This window comes from Canis aureus, chromosome 20 (genome assembly GCF_053574225.1).
Source record: "Canis aureus isolate CA01 chromosome 20, VMU_Caureus_v.1.0, whole genome shotgun sequence".
NCBI lineage: Eukaryota > Metazoa > Chordata > Mammalia > Carnivora > Canidae > Canis > Canis aureus.
The window spans coordinates 8,162,833-8,184,952 of NC_135630.1; the positions used below are offsets into that span (position 1 = coordinate 8,162,833).

Sequence of the window (22,120 nt, forward strand, 5' to 3'; positions counted from 1 at the left end):
ATGGCATTTGGTATAACTGGCTTAATTTTTCTGTTGTGTTGTTTGGCTTTAGTTGCACTCTCATGTCCATAAATCTAAAATTTTAAATGTCAAAAATTATATGACTATTATTTTAACAAAAATATTTTTATAAGTACTTACTGGAACTAATATTTGAGCTTGATATTATTTGTCATTATTCAGGGTTTGGTTTTTCTTTTTTCTTGGAAGTTTGAAAGTAATCTTATTCTTTTGAAACTTAGTTGAATATAAGATCACTTTCTATTTTGACTGTGGCTTAAATGAAAGGGTAAAGAAGAGTAATAGCATAATATTTTGAGTGAAATGAATCACATTTAGTACTTGTGAAATTACTGAGTAATTGTGAAATTATATCTTGAAAAAAAGAAGAGGATGGCCAAGAAAAATTGAATGGCAGTCTTTGATATGCTTAAAAAATAACTCAAAGAAGGAGAGTGAATGTCTTAATGTTGATAAAATGAAATGGGATAAATAGATTTTAAATTAATAAAAATACTATGAATTCATAATATAACTTTGCTCTAAAGCTGCTTTTCTCAAATGGTGTATGTGTTAATATGCATTATGGGATCACGTAAGTTTCAGAAATGAAGAGTGTCCTATCTGCAGGTCTAGGGAAGCGTATTTGCTTGCGCTTTAAAGAGTTGGAGAAGTTCTGCGTGCAAAAACCTGTTTCTGACTTCAGTACTGTGTTTTCCAGACGTATCTGACCACAGAACTTTCCCCCTAACCATAATTACTGCCTCCTAGGACAGTATGGGGAATGATGCTCTGACTCAAAATAAGAGTGCCACATCCTCTTACACGTCCTCCTTTTCCCTGTGACTAATAACACACATTTCACTGATCTCTAATCTGTGAATCATTTATACTGGGCACAAGTTAATGATTTGAAAACTCTGAAAGTTTGCAGTGTTAAGAAATAGACACAATAATTGGATCTAGGCATATTACAACCACAAAGCTATGTTTATATTTAGAGACACAGTTTACAAAATTGTCTTTTTCAGTTCTTAACGTTTTCACAGAACACTTTGTCCTTAGATCACCTATAATAAAACTATCTTTTTATTTTATTTTACCTAAAATAATTAACATTTACTGTTAATTGCCCCTATGCACCATTTCTTTTACTTTATAGTCTTTTTTTTTTAAAGATTATATTTATTTATTCATGAGAGACACAGAGAAGCAGAGACACAGGCGGAGGGAGAAGCAGGCTCCATGCAGGGAGCCCGATGCTGGACTGATCCCAGGACCCCGGGGTCACGCCCTGGGCCTAAGGCAGGTGCTAAACCGCTGAGCCCCCCAAGGGTCCCACTTTATAGTCTCTAAGAACATGTTCCATGAGAAAAAAAATTCTTTGTCGCTGCCTAGAATAAAAATAGTGACAAGGCTTTGAGGAAAACAAACTGTCCTTTATCTAAAAAGTAGAGAAGAACAAACCCTTTCTTCTGATCATAATAGCAGCTAACATTTTGGGCATCCGTCCAGCGCCATGTGTGGCATTATCATTTAAGCATCACAATCTTTTGAGGTCCTCAAGCTGGAGTAACTTGCCCTACCCTAGGTGTTGCTAGAGTAAGTGGCGGAATTAAGAATAAACCTCAGGTCTCTGGCTCCACAGTACATGCTTGTAATCACCGCTTGTAGGCTTCTTGAGAAGCAGAGGAGAAAGTGGGGGAAAAGATCACCCCATAATCTGGCAATGCAGACAATCACTTAAAATTTTACCGTATTTCCTTTGTTCTTTTCAGTGCAAAATATATACACTAATTAGGTTCAAACTGTCAAGAGTTCTGTATGCTATTTTTTGTTTGTTTATTTTTACTTTTGTATCACTGAAGTTTTTTAGAGACATTTTTAACTGCAGCCCTTCCTTAAAATTAGCACTGGTTCCTGTTGCTTCTCTGGTTTTCATTTCTTTCTTTTAATTCACCAAACCAAGTAAACAACCATTTTGGTTCTTACTGGTTTTCACCCTGAGGGCTCTTTCATTGATTATTTCACATGTAATTCATCAGTTTACCAAAAATTTCTCCCAGATACTGCTTCCAATATCTACTGCCTAAACAAGACTATTTCCTTTAAAAACACAAAACAACAAAAAAATCTTTTGCTGAAAATCACAGCGTTGTAAATCCATGAAAAGGCTCTCACATCAGCTTACTCTTTCAGTTGTTTTTCTGTATTTCCTGACTGCTAAGGTCTGAAAATAGTCCAGGTTATTGATTGAGATCATGAAATTTATTTGCTGGAGGTACTTAATTAAATGTACAAGTTATTTAATATGGTTTAGATGTAGTTGAACTAAAATACAAATTAGTGAACTGGATGTATCTATCAGAAATTTCTTAGAAATCTGTTACTATAGCTATGGTCCTCATCATTTTTGTTTTTTTTTTTTTATAAAGAAATATGCATAGTGTATACTTTATCTAAATTTGAAATTTCCTATTATATTTTTAAAGTATCTTATTCTTAATTCAGCAGTTTTAATGGAAAAAAATATTTCAATGAGTTGGTTGGCTTTTCTATAGTTGATGGCAATCATTCTATTTTTAATATTTTAAGGATGTGCATAGAAAAACATTTCAGCTTATTCCCTACATGTTGTTAGATATGCTTTGTGAGAGCTTTCTGGTAATGTAAAAACATTTATGTTAAATGAATTGAGAGTAATACATAGATTTTGAAGAGCAATTAGCAATTATTTATCAGCAGTATGATTCTTTTTCCCTTCATTTAGATATGAAGTAAATTTTCAAGATGGTATTGATTGTGGAGGTGCATACATTAAACTCCTAGCAGACACTGATGGTTTGAATCTGGTATGATATTTTAATGTTTAAGAAAACCTTATTAAAGTTAATATTTTTAAGGAGTAATTAAGAAAACTGAAATTTCTGTTATCAACTGAAATAAAAAAGAACCTTAAAAATCTTTAACCAGGGTGACTTTGTATAACTTTAAGAGTGTGCCTTTAAGTTTCATTCGTAGCTATGTTACTTGATGGCATTGGTTTTGTTTTGTTTTTTTTTTGTTTTTTTGTTTTTTTATGGCATTGGTTTTATAATCTTTAGCAACATAATAAAATTTGCCCTATAATACAGTAAAAAAATACCATGGTGCTTATAAATGTCATTGAGAGATCAGTTAGTTATTATTATTATTATTATTATTATTATTATTATTATTATTATATTTATTTTTTTTACAAATTAAGAATCAAAAGTTTGGCTCAGATAAGTAAAATAACAGAGCAAAGCAGTAAAATGAAATGGCCAAAGAACCTAATAAAAAAGGTGGGCCGGTTCAGGAGTTGGCAGTCCACAAAAAAATAACCGGGTTAGAAATGTTTTCATAATGAAGCAAGTGTATTGGGTTGGAGACATTTCTTGTCGCATTCTTCTGCAGGGCGGGGGGCTGTGTCGGGGCTTCTGCGTAACAGAATAAGGAAAATGGAACACCGGTGACATATTTGTCAGAATGCAGGGCCATGGCTAGGCTGTAAAAACATGGATTAGAGAATCCATGTTACTATTATTAAAATTAGTTAAAGGGGAGGCCAGTGAATGTTGCAGTGTAGGTTGAAGCTCTTGTTTTGGGCACTGTCAGGGGACTATGACTCAAAGGTATAATGGCATAATAAATGCTCAGCATTTTTCTAAGCATTTTATCTGATTAACTCAGTTAATCCTCAGAGAAACCTTATAAGGTAGGTACAACTATTACTTCCATATATGAGAAGTAATGGGAACAGGACAACAAAAGCTAAGAAAGTTACTCAGGGCCACATACACCTGGCTAAGTGGCAGGGGTAGGATTTGAACCCCAGTATCTGACAACATATCCTATGCTTTTAACTAATAGACCAGGCCAAATAAAGAGAAACTACTAGTAGTAAAACAGGGAGCGTGTCTCTGTGTCTGTTTTTGTGTCTGAATCTCTCTTCACTCTGTGCTCAGGAAGGTCGTTTCCTGGTGTTTTCTTGAGAAACAGTAATGGGTAATTATTGTAGTCTTAAGGTCATAAGTATGCTTTCCTCTATGCTTAATTTTCTTAACAAAATATTAATAGTACAGAGTTACATAAAGTAATTAAAGCTTATTATGATGTTGCTAGGGTGGTTTCAGCTTCTCCTACATTTTCAGGAAGGAAGGAGCATGTGTATTTTAAAAAAAAAAATCTGTTTTTGAAGTAAAAATGGTCTTTTCTCTACATCCTTTATTGTCATTTGTGTCAAATAATGCTTTGGTGGATTAGCATTTAATACATTTTTATGACCTCTACTCAATTGGATACAATAGGAAGATTCATTAAATTCTCTAATTCTGGACTAATCCCAACACTCATCTCTCTTTTAAGGAAAACTTTTATGATAAAACATCCTATACCATTATGTTTGGACCAGATAAATGTGGAGAAGATTATAAACTTCATTTCATCTTCAGACACAAACATCCTAAAACTGGAGTTTTTGAAGAGAAACATGCCAAACCTCCAGATGTAGACCTTAAAAAGTTCTTTACAGACAGGAAGACTCATCTTTATACCCTTGGTATATCCTTTTAATTAATTCATTAACTCAAAAATATTTACTGACTACTGACATTTTCATGGCAGGTGCTTTGGGAGAAACCAACATGGATCCTACCCTTAAGGAGCTTCTCTTTTCAAGATAATTATAATGCTTATAGTGTAGGTAGAAAGTAGTGCCGTATGAGAGGTGCAGATGAGGTGAGAGTTCAAAAGCAATATTACTTCTAGTTTGGAGACTCGGAGAAAACTTAGTAAAGGAGATTATATATGAATTAGTCCTAAAGTGTGGATAGAACATGGAAAATAAGAGAAGAAAAGGATGTTTCAGGTGCTGTGACACTAGTGGTGCCGTAAGAACAGGAAACTGGAAAATAAGGTGAAAGAGGAAGTCCTCGATGCCAAGTGAAGAAGCTTAGACTTTACAGACCGTTGTGATTACGGTTCAGTCCTACCTCATGGTTGTTGTGGCACAGATATTTAAACTTTGAAAGAGAAAGCATTGAGCAACGATTATGTCCCCATACCCAGCTTTACTTTAGGAAATAGGAGTTTCCATAGACATTAAGGGGAAGGAACATTACAAGGGCTTGTTTCTCCTCTTACCAAGTGCGTATGGTTGTGGAACTTTGATGTTTCCATGATTGTTTAAAATCCTAGCACGTCGGAACCTGACTAGACAACTCTATCCAGGACTAAGGTATTTATTTATTTATTTATTTATTTATTTATTTATTTATTTATTTATTTATTTATTTATTTATTTTTGGTATTTTAGTTTCCTTTCCAAAGACTACAGTTGTAGAAACATTCATAACATTCATGTCATCTGCCAAGGCAATGACCAATTTTATTTTTAATGTCAGCATTGATACCCAAGAGCTTTTTTTTTTTTTTTTGAAATTAGAAAACAGGAACTGGATGTTTTGGGCCACATAAGCTGTAGAAGTAATGAGAAATTGTAACTAGAACAGAAGAAATGAATCTCATTAGACTTTGTACAAACTTGGTGAAAAGCAACTTGGTGTAATATATCAAAGGCCGTAAGTTTATGTGTTTAGAAACCACAATTCCGTTTTCAGGAATTTATCCACAGAAAATAACCCAGAAGAAACAAAATGCACTATGTGTGAAAATATACTGCAAATTTAAAGCAGCTCGAATCCTACAGTGGGAATTTTACGTACGAGAATAATAACTGGAAGTATTTAGCAACAGGGGAAAATGTTTATAATTTTAAAATGTTAAAAGAAAATGAGATTCAAAGTGGAGGTACATCATCATAGTGGCCATTAGGCAATTTATACAAACAGAAAGACCAGGAAAAAAAAAGGATTAATTGTCATTAGTTACCTGACACATAGCACGTACTTAGTTTAGAGTCATCATGTGAGGTGAGAAGTTTCTATTTTACCTTAACTTAGGGTAAGTAACTTGCTCTAAGAAGTAAAAGTAACTGGTAAGACTGGACTTGAAATTCAAATCTGACTCTTAAACATTTTTTTCTTACTACTTTACACAAAAACTTTGTTGTATTAGGATTATGGAATGACTTTTGAAACAATTTTCCATATTACTATTATATTTTTATAACATCATTTTGTAGTTGTTTTAAGAACCTTACGGAGTACCTTTAAAGGCTTTATAATCCAATGCCTTTCATTGCAAATTCATGTAAAATATTTAATAACAGTTTTAGACAAAGATGGCTTTTTCACATATGAATACTTGTCAGATGCTTTTTTGTTTTAAGTAATTTTTTAAGAATTTCAGTTGCAGAATCTATTCACATTCTTTTCAAGATTTTTCTTGCGAAATGCCTTTTTTTGAATTAGGAAAAATCTAATACTTTTTTACATTTAAGATCTTACTCTTAGTTCTGCTTAAACCTTGACTTTTTCCTTTGTGTATAGTATAGTTTTATACTCTCGGCTATAATAGAAGAGGAAATATTGAAGGAAAAAGGGAAGGGAGAGAACATTGAGTGTGTTTGTGTCATTTGCGTTTGAGTATAAATTGCAGTATTAATTCCGAGATAAGTAATTTGGGGTTGTAACTAAAACCTCTGGAAATTGGTCTTGCCTCACAACTATTCCTTCAGGAAGTGGTAGCCCACTTACTAATTAAGTTAGGATGGCCCTGACATTCATTGACAGCTCCACTGCCTTAGTTTACTGAAAGGAAATCCTAGGTATCTGTTTTCATCTACCATCCTTTCCAAAGACACAGAGTTTATTAGTGACCCCATCTCCCAAATTTACAGGAAGAGGAGAGACCTTTTATTTTGTCATTACAATAGAAAAGGGGGTTCTTTATGAAACTTTTGGCTTGAGTACTTTTAGAGAGTTAGAACTCACCTCCGAACAAACGTGAGTGTGAGCTTGACTATTTTCAGTCAGCCTTAAGATACACTACAGTGTATGAATCATTGAATTTGAAGTGTCAATGAACTTTAAAACTTTCTAGGAAATGGTAGTAATGTATCAATGTGAATTTTCTGATTTTGGTAACTAGATTGGCGTTACGTAGGAAAATGTCCTCGTATGTAGAAAATATACATTAAAGCATTCCAGGATGATGTATATGAGGTCAGTAACTTACTCTCAAGTGGTTCTTGAAAAAAGCTCCTTACAGTGCACTTGGTGACTTTTGAAGTTTGAGATGGTTTCAAAAAAGTTATTTTGAAATGCTGAAGAAGATTGGGTTGCATTCTGTAATTACACAAAAGTGAAGTTGACTGGTTGTGTGAGTGCCAAACTGACTTAGCTATTGGCTATTCTTTACTTGAGAAGTAATGGAGGATTTTATTAAATTATTATTACTTAAGACAAAATTTTATCTTTGGTTTTAGAAAACATTATACCTGGTGATCTCAGGATGTTTTGATTGAATATATTGTAATTCCTCTATTTCTGGTTGAGAAAAATATTTACCCATGGAATTTAGGGTAATTTTATTATTTAGAAGATGGTCTTGAAAATGTCAGTCATTCTGATAAGTGTAATAATATGTTTAAATTGGTCTTTAGTGATGAATCCAGATGACACATTTGAAGTACTAATTGATCAAGTAGTTGTAAACCAAGGAAGCCTCCTAGAAGATGTGGTTCCTCCTATCAATCCTCCCAAAGAAATTGAAGATCCCAGTGATAAAAAGCCTGATGAATGGGATGAAAGAGCAAAAATCCCTGATCCTTCTGCTGTCAAACCAGAAGACTGGTAAGCGAAGAATTCAGTAGCAAAGCATTAGCTGGTGTAATTCAGTAATGAGATACTGCATATAAGCGAAGTTTACAACCAGTGAAGCATACTCTTTTAAACATCAAAATTATATATTTTGACTATTTGGGGTGAAGTATTTTTCTACGATCGATTTTGTTGGGGCATCTGGGTGGCTCAGTTGGTTAAACATCTGCCCGACTCTAGATTTCGGCTCAGGTCATGATCTCAGGGTTGAGATCAATCTCAGGGTCGTTGGGCTCTGCACTGGGCATGGAGCCTGCTAAAGACTCTCTCTCTCCCTCTACCCTTATACACCAGCCCCCCAAAAAAAACAAAATAGCTTTTGTATATCCTTACCTTTTAATGATCTTAATTTTCATTTTAATTAATATTTTAATTTTGTTGTCTTTTTCAATATTTTTTATGTTTCTAATGCTGAGGATAGGGAGGATTCCGTGAATCTACAATACCAACACTTTAATTTTAATTCCTAGTTTGATCTTTATCATGTATTCTGTATGAAATATATAGTCTTTTCAGTTAATGATTACTGGCCTTAAAATAGCCATATGTTCAAGATCGTGTACAACTATATAGGACTCACTCATACTAGATTGTGTAGCTGAGTATTTGTGTTGTTTTCATTCTACAGGAATAGGAGTTTTTTTTTTCCTTAAATGTACTCAGTTCCTGAGTTCCCATAGCTTTGAGCTCAGATGGCAAGAGATACCATTTTTGTTCACCCTGGCTCATCCTAACTCACTCAGTTCCTAGGGGTCGGGAAACTGGGAGTGGCTAGCTGACTGGTTCTGGCTCAGGCTCTCTCCTGAGGTTGGACTCAGGCATTCATCTGAAGGTTTGACTCTAGCTGCTGGAGGATCTGCTTCACTTTTTAGCTGGCTTATGTGGCTGTTGTCACGAAGTTTCAGTGCCTCGCCAGGTGGCCTCTCCTTCTGGTTCCCCCGAAGGGAGAAAGAAAGTGCAACCACAGAAATTATAATGTCTTTTATAACCTATCTCTGAAGTGACCTGTCCTCACTTGAGCACCTCAGCTGATTCTGTTTGTCACATTTCGGACTAACCTGCCTGGTACATTTGGGAGGGGACTACACAAAGGTATAGATAGTAAGTATGATCTTATTTTTTATTATTTTAGAGGGGAAAGGGGCAGAGGGAGAGGGGGAAAGAGAATCTTAAGCAGGATCCACGCTCCATCTCACAAGCCTGAAGTCATGACCTGAGCCAGAATCAAGAGTTGGACATTTAACTGAGCCACCCAGGTGCCCCACTCACTGTGATTTTAAAAAGTTCTGTTCTTAGTTTAATGAGTTTTGTGTTTTTTTTCCATAATTGGGTGTTGGATTTATAAGGTGCTTTTGTATAGCCGTTGAGATGACCATGTGGGCTTTCTCTTTTATTTTTTTAGTATAGTGTATTATGGTGATTGATTTTCAATATTAGGCTAACGTTGCAGCAGTCCTCGTTGTCAGCAAATATTGACCTTTTTATATTTCCTGGATTCTAATTGCATGTCAGATTTATCAAAATATAATTTTCATGTAGGTTAATTCATTTATTTTAGATATACAGTTCCATGTGTATTGACAGACATGGACAGTGATGTAACTACTACCACAATTGTGATATGGAATATTTCCATCACCCCCAAAAGGTCCCTTGTATTTGTAATCAGTTCCTTCCACCCTTATCTCCTGTAACCAATGATCTGATTTCTGTCTTTTAGAGCTTTGCCTTTTCCAGAATATCCTATAAAATGGAATCATATGGTATATAGCTTTTGTTTCTGGTTTCTTTCACTTAGAATAATACTTTTTGAAATTCATCCATAGTTTTGCTTATATCAGTAGTTAGTTTTGTTTTAGGGATTTGTAGAGATTGCAGAGATTTATTTGTAGAGATTTATTTTATTTGTTCAGTCACACATTGATGGAAATTTTGGTTGTTTCCAGTTTGGGGCAATTATGAATAAAGCTGTTATAAATGTGGACAGGGCTTTGTGTGAACATAATTTTTCCTTTTTCTTGGGTAAATACCTAGGAGCTGAGACTGTAGTCCTCTAAAAGCTTAACTAGGAATGGAACCACTTTCAGTCCACTCAAGCAGGTTTTGGCAAGGTTCTGTTTCTCAAGGGACTGAATTGTCATTGTTGGACTGAGAGCCTCAATTCCTTGCTGGATGTTAGCCAGAGTCCTCCCTTGGTTCCTTGCCAATCTAGGTCTCTCCATAGAGTAGCTCACAATATGATAGGCTCCCTTCAAGGAAGCAAAACCGAGTGAAGAGAGGGTGCAGAGAAGATGAAAGTCACAATCCATACTGGGTTAACAGTGTCCTCCAAAAATCCGTATCTACCCAGAACTTATGATTATGACTTTATTTGGAATTAGGGTCTTTGCAGATGTAATCAAGTTAAGATGAGGTCATACTGAATTAGGATGGGCCCTAAATCCAATATGGTTGGTGTTGTTAGAAGAAGAGGGAAATTTGGACAGGTACACACAGGGAGACCACCGTGTGACAACTAAGGCAGAAATTAAAGTGATGCATCAACAAGCCAGGGAATGCCAAGTGTTGCCAGCAGACACTAGGAGCTAAGGAGGAGCAAAGAAGGTTCCTCCCTGAGAGCCTTCAGGGAGAACATGGTCCTATCAAAAATCTGGATTTTGGACTTCTAGTCTCCAGAGTTCTCAGATAATAAACCTCTGTCATTTTCAGGCTGCAGTTTGTAGTACTTTGTTACAGCAGCCTCAGGAAACTAATATTTGGTCTTTTATTACTTAATCTTGGAGGTAACATCCCATCGGTAATTTCTGTTCATCAGTAGCGAGTTCTTAGATCCAACCCACACTCCAGGAGAGGAACACACATGGGCATGAGGACTGGGAGGCAGGGATCGTTGGAAACTATTCCAGAAGCCCCCTGCCTCAGTCCTGGCCCATACCCATTCCTGATTGCAGCCTGTCCAAGAGCCTGAGCAGAGGACCCAGTAAGGGAGGTACCCAGAATCAGACACTTCAGTAATAAACATTATTTTTAAGCCCCTAAATTTTGGGGTTATATAGCAATAGGCAATTGGTGCAGGTATGTCCTCTCACTCTGAGGATTGTTCTAATTTTCTTAATAGAGAACAAAGTTTTAAATTTTTATGAAGTCCACTTTGTCAAGATTTGTCTTTGGTGATTCATGACTTTAGTGTCTTACCTAGGAAATCTTTGCCCAAATGAGTGTTACAGAGATTCGTGCTTTTTTTTCTAGACAAATAATTTTGAGTAAAACTCTGTTCTAGGTTAATTGTATGTAGTGTGAGATCTAAATCAAGATCAATTTTTTAAAAAATATGGATGTCTAATTGTTTCAACACCTCTTGTCATCATTAATATCTGTAATGATCTATACTGATGACTCCTCTTTCATTTCTAGTATGGTAATTTGTGTTTTTTTCTTGATGTGTCTAACTAGAAATTTATCAATTTTATTCATTTTTTGAAGAATTGGCTTTTGTCTTAGTTTTTCCCCTCTATTGACTTTTTAAATATTTGTTTTTTTCTTCTTACTTTGAAGCAAATAACTGCTTCTTTTTTTTTTTAGCCTTATTAAATTAGAAAATCTCTTTCAGTAGAAGTAGCTATAAACTTTCTCTAAACACTGCTTTAACTATGTTTCACAAATGTATGTCACCTACAAGAACATTCAGGTCATACTGTTTTCTAATTTCACTAGTGATTTTTTTTCTTTGATTCATGTGTTTTTAAATGTGTTGCTTTGGTGGCAATTATTTATGGATTCCCCAGAAGTTTAATTACTTTGATTTTCATTTTGACTCCCAATTTTTAATTCTATTGTCAGAAAGTTTACAAATGTCAACTATGTCATGTGGTTGATATATTTATAGGTTTTCAGTCTGTTCCCTTACTGAGAGAAGAATATTAAAATCTTTAACTATGATGGTAGATTTGTCTATATCTTTTGAATTCTGTTAGTTTTTGCTTCATGTATTTTGAAGGTCTGTTACTCCATCTTTTTGCAGTATTTCATGTGAGGAACTAAACACTTTATTATTATAGAATAATATCCTTCTTTATAAACTCTTGTAATATTTTGTCTTGATGTCTGTTTTAGTCTCATACTAAGTCAACAGTCCTGCTTTCTTTTAAATCATGTTTCCATTGAATATTATTTTCCATTGTTTACCTGTGAGCTATATATACCTTTATTTTTAAACTGATTTGCTAGTAGGCAACCTATATGTGGAGCTTGTCTTTTAAGTGGAGTGTTTTAAACCATCTACATTTAATGTAATTATTAATATGGTTGGATATAAATTATGCTTATTTTCTTTTCTTACTACTTGTTTTCTGTTTGTCCCATATATTCTGTGGTCCTTTATAAGGTATTTTTTTCCCTAAATTCTTTTAGATTGAGTTATTTTGTTTTCTTTTATTTTAGTCTCCTATTTTTTCTTTTCTCTTGGCATATTACCTTTTCCTCTGTGGTTTACTGTTTTAGTGTTGCTGTAAGTTTTATGATATTCATCTTTAACTTATTTCAGTCTACTGTCATCATACCACTTTACATCTAAGTTAATCTTATAAGGGCCTTATATTTTCCTCTTTCATGCTGCTATCATATACTTACTTCTATCTATACTATGAAGGCCACACATATTTATTTTGCAGTCAGTGTCTTTTGATCAGACAATTATTAGGGAAAAAGTTCTTTTATTTACCCTCATAGTTATCATTTCTGGTACTCTTCTGTAGATACACATTTTCATCTGTTATTATTTTCCTTCTGCCTAGTAAACTTCCCAACATATTGTGACATATGTCTGCTGTCATTGAATCCTCTCAACTTTTAATTATCTGAAACTTTATTTTACCTTAATTTTGGAAGGCTGTTTTTACTATTGAATTACAGGTTGATAGTTATTTTATTTTTTAATTTATTCATGAGAGACACAGAGAGAGAGAGGCAGAGACACAGGCAGAGGGAGAAGCAGGCTCCAAGCAGGGAGCTCCATGTGGGACTCCATCCCAGTCTCCAGGATCACACCCTGGGCTGAAGGCGGAGCTAAACCGCTGAGCCACCCAGGCTGCCCCATAGTTATTTTAAAACCATAATTTCTTGCGTTGTCTTGAGGAAGCTTGAATTGTTTCTGATAAGTCAGTTGTTATTCTCATCCTTTTTCTCCTTTACCTAATATGTAATTTTTTCCTGTTTGGTTTTAAGATTTATTATTACTGATTTTCAACAGTTTGGTTTTGTGTATATGTGTTTGCTTTGGTTTACTTTGCTTCTGAGCTTTTTGGCATATAGCTGTATAGTTTGTATCAAATTTGGGTAATATTTGGCCATTATTTCTTTAAATATTTATATGTGTCTCCCCTTTCTTTGGAACATCATGTAAAATGTATGTTTACATTTACATGATGTCACAGGTTACTGAGGATCTATTCATTTTTAAAAAGATTTTATTTGTTGGGGGGGCAGGAGCAGGATGAGGAGGGGCAGAGGGAAAGCAGACTTCCTGCTGAGCAGGGAGCCTGATGAGAGGCTCAAGGCTTAAGTCCCAGGACCCTGGGATCATGACCTGAGCCAAAAGCAGACTTTAACTGATTGAGCCACCCACACACCCCTGTTCATTTTTTAAACCAATTTTTTTTCTCTCTGCTTCATTTTGGAAAATGTCTACTCCTATTTCAAATTCTTACTTGTTTGTAAACATTGGGGTTACTACGTACTCAGAAATAAGAGTGTTGCTTCTGGATAACCAAAAGTGTTTACTTGTTAACTCTCTTGTAGATAAAGAGAGATTCTGATTAGTGATAAAAATGTCTTTGCCTTCAAGCAAATAGTATAATAGGGAAACAACCTTTATAAGGTAGGAAGAACAGTATAGTTTTTTAAAAAACTAATAAAAAGTCACTTATTAATGCATAACTTTCATGAATTCACTTTCAGAAAAGGGTAGGACTACAATCCTTCATGTGGATTGTCTTACATTGCTTCATATTTGTTTACCCATAAAAAGTAAGGCTGAGAAAGAAGTTTGCCCTTAAATAAGAGAAATGGGTTATGATAACCTTTTTCCAATTGGTGATACCTGTTAGAATTTGTTTTATAAACTGCTAAAAGAAATGTTCCCTTAAAATTTTAAACTCTTATAGTTACTCTGAACCCTGACAGACTTAAGATAACATTGATATCAGGCAAGTACAAGTCTTTAGTTACAGGGAGTTGATTATTTGAGTTTATCTTACTTAGGTTTGTTTGAAAAATCATACTGTAACCTCTTGTTTAAAATTTTTACTTTTCTATAAAGATGAAAATTATCATTAGTAGTTCTATTCAGTACTTAATATGATTATTTTTATATATTTTAGAATTTGTTTTCTAAGTGTTTTTAAATGAAAATACTAAATTACGGGACACCTGGGTGACTCAGTGGTTGAGTGTCTGCCTTTGTCTGAGGTTGTGATCCTGCAGTCCTAGGATCAAGTTCCACATCAGACTCCCCACGAGGAGTCTGCTTCTCCCTATGCCTGTGTCTCTGCTTCTCTCTCTGTGTGTCTCTCATGAATAAATAAATAAAAAAATTTAAAACAAATTATAAAAAATAAAAAGTGACAAGTTAGCAGAAGATTTTGGCGAATGAGAGATGGGGGAAGTAGCAGGCACAAAAGACAGAAGGGTAGGAAATACCGGTTGAATATCTTCTGAATTTTGTAACATATGTATTTTTAAACTTTTTGAATAATTAATACTTGGCACAAAATACTCTATTTCCAGGGATGAAAGTGAACCTGCCCAAATAGAAGATTTAAGTGTTGTTAAACCTGATGGCTGGCTTGATGATGAACCAAAATTTATTCCAGATCCAAATGCTGAAAAACCTGATGACTGGTAAATATTCTTCATCTTCAAATGTCAATTTCTTTCTTGCTTTGTGCTACTAGTTCATGTGACTTACAGGAGAGACTTGAAGCTACTATACTTGAGGTCACTATAAATGCATAGATACACATTTTCGTCTGTAAAGCTTTTATGTTGAATTTTTTCCCCTACTTTCCTAAGGAATGAAGACATGGATGGAGAATGGGAGGCACCTCGTATTTCTAATCCAGCATGTCGAATTGGGTGTGGTGAGTGGTCACCTCCCATGATAGATAATCCCAAATACAAAGGAGTATGGAGACCTCCAATGATAGATAATCCTAACTACCAGGTAATAACCACTTCTTCCAATTCCACAGTCAAGTTTAAAATGCTGTGATATTTCTATTCTGTATCTAGTTGTTATTAATGTCATGTTGGGAGACGCCTGGGTGGCACAGTCGGTTAAGCCTTTGGCTAAGTTGTGATTCCAGGGTCCTGGGATTGGCTCCAGCTTCCTGTTCAGTGGGTTGTCTGCTTTTCCCTATCACTCCGTCAATACCCCGCTTGTCCTCTCTCTTAAATAAATAAATAAATAAATAAATAAATAAATAAATAAAATATTTTTAAAAATAATGTTAACTTTTAGAAATTTGATTTGTAATAGTATGCATTAACTATTTAAGAAGTCAAAGAAAATAGACTCCAACTAATTTATATTTAAAAAGTAAAGTATTCTTGGGGCACCTGGCTGGCTCAGTCCATAGAGTATGTGACTTTTGATTTCTGCCTCATGAGTGCAGGCCCCATGGTGGGCATAGAATTTACTTTTAAAAAATGTTTAAGTATTCTTTATGTGATTTTCTGGGGGAATAATATTAAGAACTAAAGATCAGTGACTTCATACTATATTTTTCCCTGGTAACTGATGATCACTCTTATTCTATTTTAGAATTAGACATAAGAAATGAGTTCTGATCAGAAGACCTCATGTTGTACATTTTAGTAATTAATGCCTGTATTTAATTAATATGCTCCTTACTTTCTGGTGCTGTTAAACTATAGATTTTTTAAAATATGAATTAGATATCTTTTGATTGTACCTAGATTTTTGGGTAGAAATATCCGTGTTGTCCATTTAACCCTGTAGTTTTATTTAATTACTCATTGATATTTTCTAATATTTATTATATGGATGCAGTGACATATTCCAATTTGTTTACTGTTTTTTTTTTTTCATAGCATTTATCACATAATATTTATTTTGGTAACTTCTTTGTTGAATCTCTGTCTCCCTCATTACTTTAGATTTAATAATAGAGGGTCCATGTCTTTCTTGACTGTGCCATTCTGTCCCTAGCATCTGGCACTGTGCCTGGCACAGAATAGATACATATGATGGCGGAGTGAATGAGTAATCATATTGTTGAATTTTTTTGATTTGGTTAAGTTTAATCATTTAAAATCTAGTGGAACTTTTATGTTGAGGTTTTTTTTTTTTTCTGAGGCTCAACCATGTCTGATCATTGATGCCCATGGTGAGTATATGATAAGAGGAGTGGCTTCACATCTGCCTCCGGCTCAGGTCAGGATCCTGGAGGTCTGCGATAGAGTCTCACATCCACCTGCTTTCCTGCTCAATGAGAAGTCTGCTTCTCCCTCTCCCTCTGCCCCTACCCCTGCTTGTGCTCTCTCTCAAACAAATAATTTTTTTAAAGGTACTTTATAAAAAAATTAAAATAAGTGTCTTCATATTTACCATACCGTGATCTCTCTGATTTGGGCAATTTTAATGACTTCTTGCCTTGGATAACTTCACTAAACGTAAAAAAAACTTATCTAAAAATAGTATCAGTTACTAGTGAAATTTAATTACCCAAGTTTCTGTGTGTTGGATTTTCACTTTGCCTTTTTTTGCAGTTTCAGGTCAGTTTTATTCATAGGGAACATTGTGTACAGAATGAGAAGAAACAAATATTTATTTCCAATAAGTTGCTAATGAATTCTTGTCAGCTAATGTTTTCTTTTTTCTCCAATTAGTACTGCTGATTTCATTCAACAGTATTTTTTTCTTTTTAGGAGAGAGAGTGTGCATGCTGGGGTGGGGGAGGGGGGAGAGAGGCAGGGGAGGGGCAGAGAAAGAGGGAGAGAGAGAACCCCAAACAGGCTCCACATCCAGCTTGGAGCCTGACATGGGGCTGATCTCACAACCCTGCAACCGTTAGCTGAGCTGAAATCAAGAGTTGGACACTTCACTGACTGGGCCACCCAGGTGTCCCATCAACAGCAATGGCTTCTTGAATAGCATTTATAATGAGATTATTTTATTTGAAAATGTCTTTAAATTATGTTTTCTTCTAGGGAATCTGGAGTCCTCGAAAAATCCCGAATCCAGATTATTTTGAAGATGATCATCCATTTCTTCTGACTTCTTTCCGTGCTCTTGGTTTAGAGCTTTGGTCTATGACCTCTAATATTTACTTTGATAATTTTATTATCTGCTCGGAAAAGGAAACAGCAGATCGCTGGGCTGCAGATGGGTGGGGAGTGAAGATACTGGTAGCAAATGCTAACGAGGTACATTATTTACCATAGAGTAGTCACAGGACTTGGTCCTGATTATAGGTTATACAAATGACCCTTTAAAGGTAAATGAATATGTAGTCATTACTACATGTACTTAAATAAATTTGTCGGTAAAATATTTAGCCTTATTATGATGCAAGTTCATCATGAACTATATACATATGTGTATGTCTTCATTAAATTATGATAGCATAATGGGATTTAATTGCCTACTTGCTGTTTATAAGGATACTACTTAATATCCTGATCACCTTGTCAATTCAAGGCCGAAGTGTAATAGTAATCTAAATAGTATTCTTTATGAATTTTAACTACTTTTCACTTAGAGGAGTACAGAGAATTTTAAAATTTATTATTATTATGTTCAGTGCTTTTTTACTCAAATCTTAACACTATTTACAAATATTTCAACACAATGCACCTTGGAGAATATATCTTTAAAATCAATTACCATAAGAAAAAAATACCTTACATTTGGTATCTTTGGACAAACGCCATCAATAGAGTAGGTAAAGAGGTTTTCATATGGAAACTTTTTAAATTAAAACATTTAATCATTTTAGATTTTAAGAGAAAAAGTTTCCTCACTGAAGGTTGCGTGTGAAATTTGTTAATGAAAAGGAAAACACCATAATTCCCAGGTTGATCTTATTAATAAGTTCTTTAAAAGTACAGAATGAATTATCAGAGCATTGTATACATCTAAATGAAGGAGTAGTTCTATCCTTAAGCTTACTAAAAAATAAAATTATAATTCTTGCTGGTAGGTTAGTGATTTCTACCTATGTAGTAACTTATCTTCTACTACAAAATCTCTAAACAGTGATACATACTAATAGAGTTTAAACTGTACAGTATGTTGGGACGCCTGGGTGGCTCCGCAGTTGGGCTGAGGGCGTGATCCTGAAGTACCAGATGGAGTCCCAGGATTGAGTCCGCATTGGGCTCCCCATGGGGAGCTGCTTCTCCCTCTACCCGTGTCTCTGCCTCTCTCTCTGTTTCTCATGAATAAATAAATAAAATCTTTAAAAAAGAAATAAACTGTACAGAGTATAAGATGGGAAAATATTTTTAGCCTACAAGTTCATCACTCCTTAATAAACACCTGTGTAAACTAAGTTGGCTTTTTTACAGGCTGTATTTCCTAGTGAATGTTTATAAAATCTGAATTTTATTTTTATGCTTATTTCTTCTATAGCCTGGTATATTTAAACAGTTAATGGCAGCTGCTGAAGAGCGCCCATGGCTTTGGCTCATTTATTTGGTGACAGCAGGGCTTCCAATAGCATTAATTGCTTCATTTTGTTGGCCAAGAAAAGTCAAGGTAAAGAAATGGAATTTTCTTCAATATAAAATAAATGTCATAGTGTTTAGGAGTTCTGCTGAGCAAGTGATTCTTTAAAGCAATAAGCTAAATGTCCTCTAGGTTTTTACTGCTGAGTCACTGTATTTGATACCAGTTGTTGAAGAAAAAAAAAAAAACCAAACCCTTTTAAAAAATAAAGCTTTGCTTTTACTAAAAATAGCTTATGTTAAACTACCACAGAAAAAATATGAAGATTCAGAGTATAAAAAGACTGACATATGCAAGCCACAAACAAAGGGAGCACTAGAGCAAGAAGTGAAGGAAAAGAAAGCTGCCCTGGAGAAACCAGTAGACTTGGAAGAAGAAAAAAAGCAAAGTGATGGTGAAACTGTTGAAAAAGGTAGGATAATGATAGTTATAATGGGGACAAAGGTAGGATAGTGTAATAGTGAGTTATAATGGGGACCCTTGTTCATGAAAAGAGCAGAGTATTTGGTAAACAGTAGCCATTACACTTGCTTATTGTCAAATATATACCATCTGAATCCCCATGAATCCGTGACTTCGGCAAGGAGGCGTGAGTAATGCCCCCCGCCTGGGTGTTGTACCCTGAGCAGCCATCCTGCTTACAGTTCTTGTTTTCTAGGAAGAGTTTTAAGAGCAAGTATGAGTCCCATGTGTTGTAGCTGTTTGCCCGGACTTTTCTTGCCGCCAAGAATGTAGGTGAGATGGGAAGTACAGACAGCACAGCCTCTAGGAGAAGAATAGGTTTAAGGCAGGTTAATTGTGGCCATAAAATCAACACCAAGTCCTTTAGTGACTGTTTATTCATCAGATAGTTTATCTTATCAAATGAATAATTTAATGGCTCAAAAGAACTGCTAATCATATGTCTCCTTCCCACCTTATACTAAACTCCTAAACTTGTTAGAACTGAAGAAGTGAGGTTTTTGGTGGGTCTTGCACTCATCTAGGTAGAAGTAAAACTGTTGATGTTTGCCAGGTGTCCCAAGCCAAGCTCCAGATTGAGTCCTTACAACTGAAATTATGTTTTAAGCACTGTTTTTAACTTCATAGTTGATGAAACAGTTGACTTAAAAATCATACTCTGAAAAAAAATCTGGACATATGTTTGTGTCCATATATATGCACATACATACATACATGCTTTTTGCATTACATGTAGACTGAATACTTAATAATTTCTTAAACTTGTCTCTTCCCTCAAACATAATGATTCATTTACAGAATGTTATAAAATAATACTTGCAATTAATTTTTTAGAAATTTCTAGTGATAGAAATTGCTTTTAAATATTGGAATTTAAATAAATCTTCCTTATCCTATATATACTTCTCAGTAGCAAAATTTTAATGCAAGTCTTTGCCTGTAACAAAAATCTGTATTCTAGAAGAGGAAGCTGAACCTGAGGAAAAGAGTGAAGAAGAAATTGAAATCATAGAAGGACAAGAAGAAGGTAATAAATCAAATAAGTCTGGATCAGAGGATGAGGTAAGCAGCTCTTTAACAGAAAATACGCTAGATTTTATGTACAATTATCCATGAAAATTTATTTTTTTTTCATGAAAAATTATTTTAATCAAAACAGTTTGGTTATAGAGAATTTTTTTCAAGGCCATACAGTGCAAGTATTGTCCATATTTCTCCCAAGTTTTCGTAGGATCCTCCATATTGTTTTTAAAATGCATCCATAAAGAAGGCGAGGGCAGCCCAGGTGGCTCAATGGTTTAGCGCTGCCTTCAGCCCAGGGCCTGATCCTGGAGACCCGGGATCGAGTCCGGCGTCAGGCTCCCTGCATGGAGCCTGCTTCTCCCTCTGCCTGTGTCTCTAGCCTCTCTTTCTCTGGGTCTCATAAATAAATGAAATCTTTAAAAAAAAGAAAAAAGGCAAGAAAATACTGTAATTTTTATCATCTTAATACCTAATGGGAAACAGCATAAAGTAAGCCAGGGGTTTACAAAATACAGAGAGCTGCATCTGTAAAAAATTATGACTGTATCATAAAAATACTCTCTTGAAAATTATAATAAACAGACCACTTGAATATTTAAAAGGTAATTCTGTTTATTATAAGATGATTTTCTCTATACCTATTATAAAAACATTCTCATGGTCTGAATAATTCATTGTCACATTTTGTAATATTTCATTCATTGGGTAGTTGATTACTATCTGCCTGATCTGGTGTTTTTTTTTTTTTTCTCAAATCTTTAATAAACTAGTTTTCCCATTAACTTAATATGTCTACGCCTTCCTGCATCCTGATATATGATAGAACTTTCCACAGTGCCCGTTTTTTAGTCTGTTATTACAGAATCAGAAACCATCCAGGATGTGTTTCAGACCCAGAGCTTTCTCCTTTTGCACAGGAGAAACCTATCGAAGGCCCGTTCTATCTGCTAACCGTCAGGGGCTACATCACCCCACCGCGGTCACCATCCTCGTCACCCTTCTTACTCAGTGCTAGGTTAGGGTAAGAGCACAGTTTTGCCTGTGCTCCTGTACGTGAGGACATAATTTTTTTGTTTTATCTGTTTGAAGAAATCTCTCAAATTTTTATTGTTGTTGTTTGTTTTCTAAAGCTTATTCAGTATATGTACTTGGTTACTGGTCTTAATTGCTTTGTGAGTTTTTAAAGGGGTTTTGGGGGAACATTAGTCTGAATGTCCATAGTAGAGGAAGCTGAGTGAAGATGATTTCCAGGACAGAGTTTTTTTTTTTTTTTTTTTTTTTTTATGACAGTCACAGAGAGAGAGAGAGAGAGGCAGAGACATAGGCAGAGGGAGAAGCAGGCTCCATGCACCGGGAGCCTGACGTGGGATTCGATCCCGGGTCTCCAGGATCGCGCCCTGGGCCAAAGGCAGGCGCCAAACCGCTGCGCCACCCAGGGATCCCTGGGACAGAGTTTTTAAACAGTCATTGTTTCACCTGTCACTCTTAATAATAATACTTGCAGTATTGATACTGATTGATATTGATTGCAATTTTGAAAACTTGCAGTATTCATTTGAATATGTAGTTATATTTTGCTTCACAAAATATTTTGTGTACCTTTAAAAACATCTTAATTCTTTGTCTTTTAATCTTCTTATATGTTAGGGAGTTAAATAAGCCAACTTTTGTATAGTATGACCTTGAAAAATAATAAAAACTATCTGTAAAATACCATACAATGCCTTCATTATTTCATTTTGTTACACAAGTTTAACTTATGTACGAGTGCTTATTGGATAAGGAAAGCAAAAACCCAAACTAAAAACGTGATGTTTCCTTTCCCCTCTCCTAATTTTTTCAAAGTACCATGTGCCAGAAGTTCTGAAAAAGTCTCTGCAAATCTAGCTCAGCAGTTCATTACTTATAGAACTATCACGATGAAGTTAGTGTTTAAGATCCCACAGTGAAAAGATCATCTAGCCCTGAATTAACCAGATTAAATTCTAAATGATAAAATCATGAATTCAGTTGTTAGTAGTATTCCCTGTCAGGGACATATTTGATAAGCAGAGTTATTCTGAAAATGTAATCATGCCAAAAG

General features: G+C 34.9%; 1 protein-coding gene across 2 annotated transcripts in view; it reads left to right on the forward strand.

Annotated features, from left to right (window-relative positions):
• Positions 1-22,120, forward strand: part of CLGN (calmegin) — a 48,601-nt gene that overhangs the window by 25,759 nt on the left and 722 nt on the right. For both annotated transcript variants that reach the window (XM_077860945.1, XM_077860946.1), the window contains exons 6-14: positions 2,771-2,852; positions 4,390-4,582; positions 7,589-7,778; positions 14,589-14,702; positions 14,874-15,024; positions 17,034-17,249; positions 18,457-18,582; positions 18,805-18,964; positions 19,976-20,076. In XM_077860945.1, coding sequence (XP_077717071.1) covers positions 2,771-2,852; positions 4,390-4,582; positions 7,589-7,778; positions 14,589-14,702; positions 14,874-15,024; positions 17,034-17,249; positions 18,457-18,582; positions 18,805-18,964; positions 19,976-20,076 — 1,333 coding nt within the window. The remainder of the gene's footprint in view (positions 1-2,770; positions 2,853-4,389; positions 4,583-7,588; positions 7,779-14,588; positions 14,703-14,873; positions 15,025-17,033; positions 17,250-18,456; positions 18,583-18,804; positions 18,965-19,975; positions 20,077-22,120) is intronic.